The following is a 12,400-nucleotide window of genomic DNA, read 5'->3' on the forward strand; positions in this document are numbered from 1 at the left end:
ATTTCGATGTGCAAGGTGGCTTCACAGCATTGCAAGGGAGGTGGTTTCACTGTAGTATGCAGGGCTTTTTTTGAAGTTCTCCACTGGTTGTAGATGGGAATGAGTTATGTGAGAAAATACAGTACACATGCAGTTTGTGAGCAGTTGTGGTAATCACTAGAGTTTTCTGTTGCCTAGAATTCTCTTGCTGTTGTGGCAGTAACCTGGTGAAGAAACACTTGCTAGCTTGAAACTGTTTACTTGCATCACTTGTAGCAAGGTGTGCGCCCCGCACATTCACTGTTATGGTCTGTTTGGAATAGTTACTGACCCACATACTCCATCGGCACTGAGCGTGGTACAGTCTAACACGGATATATCGAACTCGAAGGGGATCGCGAATTAGTTTGATATATGAAAAATTCGATATAAAAAAATACAGGCCCCGAGACCTTACCAGTGGCGGATGATCACCTACAATCGGCGCATTCAAGAATGACAACTAATTCTGCACACACGATGCAAAAGAACACAGAATGTTTTATTTGCGTGAAAAAAAAGCTCATATCTTGGCCTGCTTCTTCATCTTCGAAATGAAGTTGAAGACGCTGGCCTCTACCTTATCGAGGCTGTCCAGATGCGACAACCCAGTTCCTTCCATGTCGCCGCATCAACGGCGAATCAAGCCGAACGCTGCCGCCACTTCAGTGGCGGAGTACGCGCGTGTAGCCGCCGCCTCGTCCGGATGATCTTCGTCGCCACTTGAGCTGTTGGCCTGGGCATCCTGGGTCCCTGTGACCGCAGCTACAATGTCCTCGTCAGCGAGGCTCGCAACAGCCTGAACATTGCAGTCCACTTCCACGAAATCGTCCGCAGACGCTTCGGGTGGAACGGCAGCCGGGAAGAGGGACGACAACTTGTGAAACGCGTCTATGCGCTCGTCGTCGCCATCTTCACCTGCCCTCCGGAAGCAGTTGGCCACTGTGTCCGTCTTCAAGTCTCACCAGGTGCCCATCATCATTTGAATGGCACCAAGCAGGTCAACCTTCAGCTCTGTGCCCATGCGGAGGTTGACCAGCAGCCTATCAAGGAGTCTCCTCCTGTAGCCCACCTTGAAAGACTTGATGATGCCCTCGTCGAGTGGTTGCAGCTTCGCTGTTGTGTTGGCCGGCAAAAACTTCAGCTCGATGTTTTTGAGCTTGCAGGTGGCGTGGTGGGCCAAGCAGTTGTCCACAAGAAGGCAAGCGCGACGCCCCGACTTCCCCAGCTCGACATCCCACGCTTGCAACCATCCTGTGAACAGCTGACTCATCATCCACGCCTTCTTGTTCGAAGCATAGTGAACGGGGAGCTGCTTAGAGTTCTTAAAACAGCGCGGTGCTCTTGCATTCCCGATAACAAAGGGCTGGAGCTTCCGAGACCCTTCTATGTTGGCTGCCAGCAGAACACTCACGCGGACTTTACTCATTTTGCTGCCGTGACCCGCTCAAGCAGTCTGCAGCCCCTTTGCACAGCACGCACGCAAAAGAGGACAGCGGTGGTATGCGACAACTCACGGAAGTGGACTCCGCCAACAAAGCGCTCGCGATCAGTCGCGATGGTGGCGATGGCTACCCGGGCTACCTGCGAGGGCAGCAGCGATGTAAGAAAGGCGCGAGCTGTAGTTGGCTGAGCAAATATGAAAGGCGCAGGCTGTGGTTGGCTGATCAAAATTCACAAAACAGCAACAAAAAAAAAGTGAAAGAAAAGGCGAAAGGAGGAGGCCACCGGCTCCTTCGTTCCTGCTCTCCGAGCCGACGGTAACACGGAGAAAGCATAAGAGAGAGAGAGAGAGAGAGAAAAAAAGCTGTTCCGCAAGTTGGAGAACACGCCCAACAGGAGTACAGTCCGGACCGAGCCCTCTCGCCCTCACATTTTTCGAGCGCATCGGGTGTCGGCGAAGGCGCGGTGCCGCGAAGGCCACGGGGTGCAGCGAGTGCCGAAGCGCACCTTCCAGCTTGCGCAGTGTTCGATATATCCGATGGCAAGTAAAAATACCGTTCGATATAAACGTGTTGAGTTTCTACTTTTACAAAAGCCGAAAATTCTATATATGTGGGTTCAATATATCCGTGTTCGACTGTATTTTCATGGCCGGGATGTTGTGCTACTAGGCTTTAGAGGAGGCGAGTTTGATTTTCAGCCATGGCAGCCATGCTTGCTGGGGTTGAAATGCAAAAAAGATCCGTTTACTTAAATTTAGGAGCACATGAAAGAACCCCAGGTGGTCGAAATTAATCCAGAGTCCCCTCATATGGTGTGCCTCAGTTTTATAGTTGTTTTCGTGTGTGACATCCCAGAATTCATTTCAACATTTCACAAATAGTGACATGCATTGCTGACTCGGTGCTGGCTATTTGCAGGCACGAGCAGCGGCCCCATGTGTGCTCTTCTTCGATGAGCTTGATTCCATCGCAAAAGCCAGGGGTGGCAACATCGGTGATGCTGGTGAGTTTTTGTGTTTTATTTATTTATTTTCGATACTGCAGTCTCTACATTGACCATAGTAAGTGGGCATATTGATACAGCATGCGCATGCAACAGGATAGAGCACATTTCAGAGTACGATTGTATACCATATGTAGAAAGGAGTTATGGTATATGTGCCTACATGGCAAGTCCTAGAGAACAATGTATCGTACATTTAATTATTTTAATCAAGTAAGTGATCATTTTACCATAAGCTACAGATCAAGCCGTTGGAATAAAGCACCAGTCATCCAAATTTCGCATGCCTGCTTGACAACCACATCTCCATTCGAGCTCGAGGAACCAGTGTGTGACAATGGGCATTGTTCTGAAATCGTTTACCGCACCTTGCAGCTAATGTTTTCAATGATGCAGGCTCACAATACGTATTTCAAGAAGAGAATCCTTAGGGAAGAAAGAGCTGCAGTCTTGTCAGTGAAAAATATGGATTAATAATTAGTCTCCCACTTAAGGGAACCATGACGGGATGGGAAGCAGCATTGGGGGCGCACACCAAGTTTCCGTTACGTTCACTAGGCGTTTCCGTTAGTGTGTGAGGCTTGTATTTAGTGTTTGTGTTATGTTGTGTTTGTGCGTTGCTTTCCGTTAGCGCCGTGTGAACGAGTGGCGTTGACGTCACAACTCATCTGAACGGGAGCGAAGCGAGAATGGCGGACGCCGACCGAGCGGGAGGGAGAGGAGAGAGTGGGTGACAGGCTCTATTTGGCGGCGGCGCGGCTGCAGCGCGGGGGAGGAGAGGAGGCGAACGAACACCTGCGTAATGGAGGAGAGTGGGAGAGAGAGTAGGCGCATGCGCAGTGGAGTGCGGACACCACCACCGACAACGGACACAGCCCCGAGCAAAAGCTGATGCACATCCAATAATTACCCACTTGTTCATAAAGTTTGGAGCAAGTTGGAGTGGATAGTTCTTGGTGGCAGTAGCATCATCGTGCATTGTGTACTTAAAATTAAAACCAAAGAGGAACAGCCAAGTAAGTCATTGGGATGTTGTTAACGTACTAAAGGATGCTCCTGCTCAATTGGCTGGTGCAAGTTTTGTAAGGTGTTTGCTTAGTTTTAAGGCATGACACAGCGCTGTAAAACTTCGAATTCTCGGCTGATCTTGACAAAGCTTGCTTACATGTATTTTTGTGTGCCGATTTCAAATATGCAATAATTTATCTAGCACAACATGTAGTTTTTAAAATGTGGAACATTTCATGTGCCTTTTTGGGAGCATTATTTTTTTCTATACTGACAGAATTGCATAGTAAATCAGCATCTTACAATAATCCGGAGTGACGACTGTATGCAGTGATATGAGGGATGTTCTAAACTTATTTGAGCAACAGTTGTGGTACGTGTAACTTTCGTGAGTGAAATCTCAGCTTGACGGCGACTTTTTGGCGAATATTCAACATGCGATAACTTCTGTTCAAATATGTTTAGAAGATCCATTCTTGTCGTGTTCCAAACAGATCTCCTTTCAGATCATTGTGATATGCTGATTTACTGTTTAACTCCTTCGGTTGACAACAAATGATGCTCCCATGAAATCGCACTAGAAAAATAATTGCATATTTGAAATTGACACACATACCTACATAAACTCTGCAAGTTTTGTCAAAATAGATTAAGAACTTTAACAGATTAAGAACTTTAACAGATTTAAAGAGCAGTGTCCACACAATAGTCTTGAAGTACTTGCCGCCCTTCGGTGTATGTGTTGCCCGAAGGGCACGCTGGTGTAGCCCGGTGTCCTTACCGCTGCACCTTTTCCGCAAACCAGGCGGTGCTGCCGACCGTGTGATCAATCAGATTCTGACCGAGATGGACGGCATGAGCAGCAAGAAGAATGTTTTCATCATTGGTGCCACCAACCGGCCAGACATCATCGACCCGGCCATTCTGCGACCCGGCCGTCTCGACCAACTCATCTACATCCCACTCCCAGACGAAAAGTCGCGCGTCGCCATCCTCAAGGCCAACCTGCGCAAGTCCCCACTGGCACCCGTGAGTACTGGCCCATAACAGATCGTGTCGGCCAATTTGGCTGGGGAAATGAATTTTTTAACGTGGGCATTGAACGGTTAAGGGGAGACCCTGCTTCAGAAACATGTTTTGTTTTTGAGCAGATTTTTATAGAACTTTAACAGCTTATCTATTTTTGTGTGCTGATTTCAAATATGCAATTATGTTTATGATAAATTACATAGTTTTTAAGAGATGAAAATTCATTGCTCCATTCTTGCTTTATCTACAAGGGCTTTCAGACGTTTCATTACAATTTGTGCTGCAAGACGCAGCAAGAAACTACGTAGGGCCTTTTCCTGCATCAAGCTGCTCTGAAAGCACAAAAAATTGCAAGAGTTGCGCCGAACTGCTCCGAAACAGCCTCAAAAGTAAAAATTTTGATGCCCGTGTCAGCTTTAGTGGGGAGAAAAGGCTGAGTGGACATGATTTTCCGAGCAGTGCCAGGAATACCGAGAAAAATGTGTTTGCAGAACACACAGATGCGCCCAAGCTTGTTTCTTCTATGCACCTTTCTAATGAAGGCTTCCATGGTGCCACCATAATCTCCTCTGGACGGTTGTTAATGTGCGTGACCCTGCAAAAATGTGATTCCATGCCCCGAGCGTCCTGCTTTTAATCAAAACGCACGAGTGCTTTGATATGCGTAAGAGGCATCGCTTCGTGCCAGCTTTGGGCTACACAAGCATTTAGGCTTAGCATTACAACCCGTATATTGATAGGTCGACGACCCTGGCATGCCTCTTTTCTTTTTTTGCAAAAAATAAAACAGGTCTCTGTTCATCTGGCGCTTTGTTTGTGTGAACACATTGCTTACGGTGTGCAGTGCCTGAAGCATGCAGTGTATTGTAGGTGGGTGCATTACACAACTCGCGAAGTATGTATGTACAGTTGCTGACCAGCAGCAATGCTTTTGCAACACTGGCTTCGTAGACCTAATGTCTCTGCTGTTTTCAGGATGTGGACCTGAACTACATAGCCAGCGTCAGCCCTGGGTTCAGTGGTGCCGACCTCACAGAGATCTGCCAGCGAGCTTGCAAGTTGGCCATTCGGGAGTCCATCGAGCAGGAGATCCGTAGGGAAAAGGAGCGCTCCCAGAATCCCGATGCAAACATGGTAAGGAGCAGGGTTTTCTTTCTTGCTTCGCATTTTGTTTGCTCCTTTATCTTAGGCAGAACCTCTACGAAGCGCAAGCAGGGTGGCCCATTCTCAGCTGGATTAATCAGAATTTGACAATCTCTATTGCTCATTTGTCACATCCCATTTGAAAAAAATTGTGAATGTGGAGAAGAGGGGCAGCTGCCCTCACCTTTCCCTTTTTCCAAACTCTATCCCTATAAAATAGTCTTGAGGTACGTACACACTGGTGGAAAGCGTGCCGTGACGGCACGCTGTCCGCATTGCCGGGGTGGGAGTCGCAGCGCACGTGCCGGCCAGCTCACGGCTTCTCCCAGACATACGGAGAGAGGCGAGTACAATGCCCAGTTGCTATGACGAAAACGAAACTTGTGTGAGGAGGAAAAGCAGGTGCTGATTAGTGGTGTGCTTCACGGCAGCTGGTGGCAGCAGGGAGAGATTCAGTCGGGGGGAAAGGAACGTTGACGCTCCACTGGAGAAAGAGGAAAGCTGTCTCCCGAGCAGTGAGTGGTGTGCACTAAAGGCTGCGTCGCCAGTGTGACACCCACACCCTCCTGATGAATGTGATCAAAGCACCTGGCTGAAGACTCTTGTTTAGGCTAAAGACTTTTTCCGGGAAGCTAGTCTGCACGTGGTTGCGGAGGTGAGGAGGCACGTGGTGCTCTGTGGGTGTGTTTTTTTTTTTTTTTTTTTTTTGTACATGGTGGGACAGAGTTGCACCCTGCGTCGCAAAGTTGCAAATCATCTCAAGAAGAACGCATTGCGAAGGCAGGCTTCTGTGATCTTGCACCAACGCACTGCAGACGATTTGGAGGCCACGCGCCACTAGTTTTTGTTGTTGTTATGGTACAGTACTCGCAAATTGAAACGCGAATATTTAGGGCTAAGTAATGCACATAACTCAAACCTCGATATAACGAACTCTGATATAACGAATTATTGGGGCTCTTTGATTTTGCACTTCTGGCTACCCGCGGGCTGCCAGAGCCAGCCAGAGCGCGCTCGTTTTTCTCGGGTTGCTCCGACCCCCCTGCGGTGCACTTCCGGATGGCGTTCGTTTTTCTCGGGTTGGACGGTTCTGGCGACCCGCGGGGAGCCCGAGGGTCGCCAGAACCTTCCAGGGCAATTTAGTCGTGGAAGCTCTCTGGAAGGTTTCGGGCTAGCAGACGCCGAAAAGAGACGATACGCGCTCGCCGCCATCTTTGTGAGGACTCGACGGATTGCAATGCGGGTGCTTGCGGACTACACCTTTGCTTGTCCTTACGCTCGGGCCGCTCGGCGCCGTTCCGCCGTGCGAGATGGCGCGATTACGAGTGGCGGCGAGCATTTGGAGCTAATGTTTATTGCTTTTCTTATGTGTCCCGTGAAGTTTCCTTCCGTGAACAACGCGGCGAACTGTCGCGTTCTATCCATTCTAACTGCGTCGTGCACATGTCCCAAAAGTTATGTACACGTTCGTACGAACGCATGAAGACCCCTTTCGAGTTTATTTTTTCGTAGTAGTATTCGATTGTGGTGTCGTGTGTGCTTTATGTGCATTTAGCTGAGACGATTGTGATCGAACTAGCTATTTCGCTCCGCCGTATGTTTGCGTGCGTGAACCCCGTCAGAACTTAACTATTTCAACTAGGTCTTCGATGTTAAAATGCACTGATCGAATAAATGCGATCGCGACATTGTTTTTTGTGTGATCCTCGTTGGTCGCGAACGGCGTGCGAGCGTACTTCGATCTACGGGCCAGTATATGAGGTATATGGTATTATGTTATGCTACGACGCGTCGATGTGAAAAAAACGAAGATGAATTCAGAAATGTGTACACCCTTTTGTTGCTTATTTCATCGTCGGCTTTGTCTTTTTCCACTTCTTAGTAATAATTCCATGCAGTATGTACGCGGTTATCACCTAGTAGCTCAAATAAAAGCTGAGCTAGTTCATGAGATTTTTGGAGTGCCACTTAGGACTGGAAAAGAGGCTCAGGCAACATCTGCCAAAACGAGTCGAAGACGTGTCACACGCAAGTTTATTTTAGATATAACGCGCACTCGTGGTACCCATACCGCCGCGTGTCTCAAGTTATGACAAAACGCAAGCTGGTCAACGCATGTGTGCGACGTAGTACGCGATAGATCCTCGAGCTCTTTTGGGGACACGATCACTTTCGCGAGATTTTCGCGTCGTGTTGTGCAGTGACTGTTACCGTACTAAGCAGACGTGAGCTGGTTAAGCCATTGGCAGCGCGGTAGCTCACCTTGCATCGCTTTCGTGGCGCCGTGCGCCAGCTGGCTGTTTTGTTCGCGGACAGTGCGAGTTGCGCTCGATTTTGCGAACGTACGTGATCGTATCCCAAATCCGTATGCTCGAGAATATCGCTTCAGCTCTTCAGCGAACCTAGCCACATATTTTCAAGCGGGCAATGCAGAAAAACCAACGCGCACGCGGCGCAGTTTCGTTTGCTGCCATGGCGGTAGCGTTTATGTTTACGCTGGCTGTCCCAGCGTTCGATTTTGTAATCTTGGGGCAGCTTCGGGTTGTCTCGGGCTTCCCACACACGTGACCAAGACGCTACTTCCTGTCCCGACCGGAACTAGCTGGCTGACCCTCTGGCTGCCAGAGAACTGCCAGAAGTCCGAAAATCGAAGAGCCCCATTGGTTATAACGAAGTAAATGAGGGATAGTCTTGTCATAGATACAATGTGACAAGTAAACGTTTATAACGAATTTTCGGATATAACGAAGTTATTTTTGTGGTAGATGTGACTTTGTTATAATGAGGTTTGAGTGTACCTCGTTTTTAACGTCTACAGTTTGTGTCATATCGGCGTAATTTTGACTCAAATACTTACATCACAGCCAATTACCTTTAGCAGCCAGATTTGCAGCGACATGATGCAGTTATGACAATCAGCTGTTCATAACGGTCATGTAGTACAAAAAAAGGCTCGTTTCAATCCGGGAGTACTGTACATCAGCCACGTGAGTGAGATGGCCCTATGGTGGTGTGCTGTGTGGAAATAAGGCATTTTTCCACAAGGCTTCAGGAAGCCTACGGTGCCTCTCTCATTTTCAGTTGCAGTGGATCTGTGGCTGTTATCAGGTCCCTGTAAGTCAGTGGCACCCCACTGCCCTACTCAGTGGGACTGCCCATTCACATTGGGGAGTCTTAGCAGGTTTTTGCTAGCCCTACCATTTTACTTGAATATTGGGACTTGGCCACAAACAGTAGCACTGGTGATGAATAATGTGACATTGCTCAGGTGTTATTGCATGCTGGGCACATACCCCATCATGGCAGCACAAACTTTTAATATTGTGCTTTCTCTCTGCAGTTGGGTACCAATGTTGTACTTACATGATTGTATGTCGACCAATTTTATTTCAATCTTAAACTCCGCAGTTGGGGCTTCCGCCTGCAATTGAAGTGTGTACCGCCACTAAAAACAAAAACAATGGGAAATCTGGAACGCTATGGCGCGGTTACAACTTTGGACTTTTCTGGCTCTTCATATAGCATACAGTTATTCTGCGTGCGTGTTCAGATGTTTTTGTTTAGCCTTTCTGAACTATTATTGCATGCACCGTAGGGTTCATACATGGTGCGTGCATCTCTTGTGGGAGTGTCACCAGTTTATATTTGTTCTTTCGCACGTTTGTTTCGATGGTTGTGTGATACTGTTCTGCTCGATTGTTGATGCTTCGTCATCACTAGTACTCCTGGCTCAAGCAATGTTCAGTACTCAGTCACAGCAACATTCAAGATGGCTGCTATCGCCAGCTACACATATGAGACTTCGCCGTTCATGGCTTAGTGCTCCAAGCATGCGGGACTATATCTTGGCCTTGACTGCACAGCAGGGAGCAAGTTCGTAGTTTCTAAACAGGTTGTGCGGTAGTGACAACGGCAGCATTACCACATTTTTACGTGATGCCAAGCACAGTGGTTTTCACAAGCCAAAGTCTGTACACTTTCCGGAGATTGCAGCATACAGGACCAAACTATGTGATCAGTCTCTTTTGGTGACACGCAAAAAATTCATGGAAGCTGCATGTCTTCACTTCAAAAACAGGAATACCTAGGATGCACTTGAAAGACAGCAGTACCTGAGCTGCATTATTAAATTTCTGTTGTGTACTGCACTTTAAAAAAAAGTATAGTACGTTCTTTGATGTGCAATATGAAGAGGTCCACTTACAATCATGTAAATAAGGTACCAACATCATTGTTTATGTTTCCGTCCCAACATTCTGTGAGAATGGTTGTGCTAAAGGTTTCACGTGAAATACCGGCTAACACTCTCTAATGTCGACTGGGGCTCTCTTGCACAGAGTAGTTTCTAAGGTTCCCTTCGTCTTTGCAGGATGTTGAAGAACACGACCCTGTGCCTGAAATCCGCAAGGACCACTTTGAGGAGGCCATGAAGTTTGCCCGGCGGTCGGTGAGCGAGAACGACATCCGCAAGTACGAGATGTTTGCCCAGACCCTACAGCAGAGCCGAGGATTCGGCACAAACTTCAGGTGAGCCACCGTCCAGCGTGGATTACAGGTGCGTCACGCGCATTGCTGCACATGTGTGTCACGTAACGTGCTGGTGTTAGTATACCAATAGGCTTCCTTCCCAAACATTGGGAATGGGCAGAGCCAATTACAGTTTGACATAGCTGTACATCTTCAATACCCACCCTGAGCTGTTCGCACAGCAGAGGTTCGTTTTCTTTTTATTAACAGCAGAGCTGTTTAGGCATGACCAGAAAACTAATCTGCGCCTAGCGCGTGCTATGCATTAACTCAACCGGCACGCACTCTCGTTGTCCTTTTCATCTTAGGATTGACTATAAATGAAGACAGTTTGCTCTTGGCGACCTACATTCGAGAACTGAGCATAGTTATAGTGCATTTTTGGGCGTGTCGCTCAAGCAGCAACTGTGAACTTTGACTTCAAAGGTGCGGTCGCGATTGCTGGCACGCGCTATCTCGGCAGGCATCACAGGTAGCTCGTATACCCTTATACGTGCTGTGCTCTCAACACAAAGAGACTAAATTGCTTCTCTCCCTGAAGCGGCCATATCCTCTTAAACCAGCATTTTGTAGTGTTTCGGGAGACCAGATCCAAAAGCCAGTCTTACTTCGTATAATATTACAATTTGTTGCTTTCGCATTCATTGCTTTGCCCTTGCAGTGAGACTGATTTTTTCTTAGGTTGGATAAGCACAAAAGTTGGGCGTGACCATTGCCAGAGACCTACAACTGCGTGAACTTGGGCCACATTCTTTTGCAGATTCCCACCGTCCCAACCAGCGGGGCCAGGCGGCACCGGTGGGAGCAATCCAAATCCGGCGTCGAACTTCCAAGAAGACGACGACGACCTCTACAGCTAATGGGGATTCGGGAGTCAAGGGAAAGAAGCCAGACGGTGTACATATAAAAAGCGGGCCCTTGTATTTAACCTGCGCCCTCGGGGGAAAAGGGGGAAGGGGGGACCACCACACGCAGCCCATGCGCAGTCTCAATAAAACAGGAGTATTTTCACTCGTTGCCCAAGTGCCCGGCTGCAAACTTGCTTGGTTCTGGTGTTATCTGGCAGCTCAATGTAACTTGCCTATATTAGTGAAGCTATTATAGCTTTGTGTGATGGCCACAAACGTGTTGCCTACAATGGGCCCATAATTGGTGTCTTCCTAATTTCAATGGATTGGGATGGGGGCGACAAAAATTTACGCTAACACACTATGCACTGTTGCTACTACTGTGATACTGTGCTGGTCTCATTTTGAAGTGAAGTTGTGCTTTTTCATACAAAGGAAGAAACCAGGGCTAGAGGCTCAAAAGCCTTATGAAGGCCTTGGCTCCCTTGTACCGTTTGACATCAGAAAGCTTAACACAATCTAAATACAAAATCAACTGCAGGTACTACTGCATAAAGCAGATTCTAAGCTTACAATTAGAAAAACACGTTTGTACAAAACACAGGCCAGAATCAAATATTGCTTAGTTTCTTTTTTTTAAATAACTTGATAAAAGGTCAAATCAACACAAGCTTGTTGAGATTTTATTAATTGTAACTGCTTGAAAATTTGTTTGCCATAGTATGGATTCTAGGGACCTGTGTACCTGTTTTCAAGAATTATCATTAGACATAAGATTGTTTCGAGTGTGTAATTTATTATTTTTAATACACTGCAGCAAACGAAAAAAGTAATCTTATTTGCCATGATTAAATTAAACTGAAACAAATGCATAGTAAAAAGGTATCAATTAGGTGTCTCATTTTTTCTATTTTCTTTCTGTCCCTTTCTTTATCTCCCTCTTTCTCTCTTCCTTTTTCTTTCTACCTTTCTGTCCTGATGTCTGTTTTTTTTCTGTTTTTATATTTCTTTGTCTCGTTATCTCGCCCGTCAGAGTTATTAGAGCGTTTTAGTCTGTCCGGTATTCCGCTGTACTCAAAATGCTTTGCGTATACCAGAATACCGGATGTGAACTGCACATGCGCGTGCCCGAAAAACATGGCCGCACTGTGGAAAGCAGTTGCTGGCCGCCTCAAATCAAGTGACCATTGTGCGCTTGTTAATGCAGAACTGATGCTTTTATCTGCTTTAGATTCAGCTCTTTAAGCTTTGGCAGCAAAGCATTCGTGTTGATTCAACACAGTTTTAGAGAGCCATAGTCAAATAATCGATCCTGTAGGTTTGGCGAGTGGCGATGGACGCTTCTGGAATCTGAGGCCATAGACTAAGTGTTTGTTAAT

The 12,400-nt window shown here is 47.1% G+C and overlaps 2 protein-coding genes across 3 annotated transcripts in view; one reads left to right on the top strand and one right to left on the bottom strand.

The window, feature by feature from the left end:
* LOC119405019 (transitional endoplasmic reticulum ATPase) overlaps positions 1-11,190 on the top strand; it is a 30,706-nt gene extending 19,516 nt beyond the window's left edge. The window contains exons 11-15 of one of the 2 annotated variants that reach the window (XM_037671764.2): positions 2,382-2,466; positions 4,280-4,503; positions 5,479-5,637; positions 10,016-10,173; positions 10,934-11,190. In XM_037671764.2, coding sequence (XP_037527692.1) covers positions 2,382-2,466; positions 4,280-4,503; positions 5,479-5,637; positions 10,016-10,173; positions 10,934-11,033 — 726 coding nt within the window. In that variant the 3' untranslated portion in view covers positions 11,034-11,190. Of the gene's footprint in view, positions 1-2,381; positions 2,467-4,276; positions 4,504-5,478; positions 5,638-10,015; positions 10,174-10,933 lie in introns of both variants that reach the window. The other variant, XM_049419157.1, reaches the window with a different exon arrangement.
* The window catches only part of LOC119405020 (leptin receptor gene-related protein), a 282,779-nt gene that overhangs the window by 27,080 nt on the left and 243,299 nt on the right, over positions 1-12,400 (bottom strand). The gene's annotated exons all lie outside the window — the stretch shown is intronic.

The sequence above is a fragment of the Rhipicephalus sanguineus genome, chromosome 9, assembly GCF_013339695.2.
Source record: "Rhipicephalus sanguineus isolate Rsan-2018 chromosome 9, BIME_Rsan_1.4, whole genome shotgun sequence".
Taxonomy (NCBI): Eukaryota; Metazoa; Arthropoda; class Arachnida; order Ixodida; family Ixodidae; genus Rhipicephalus; species Rhipicephalus sanguineus.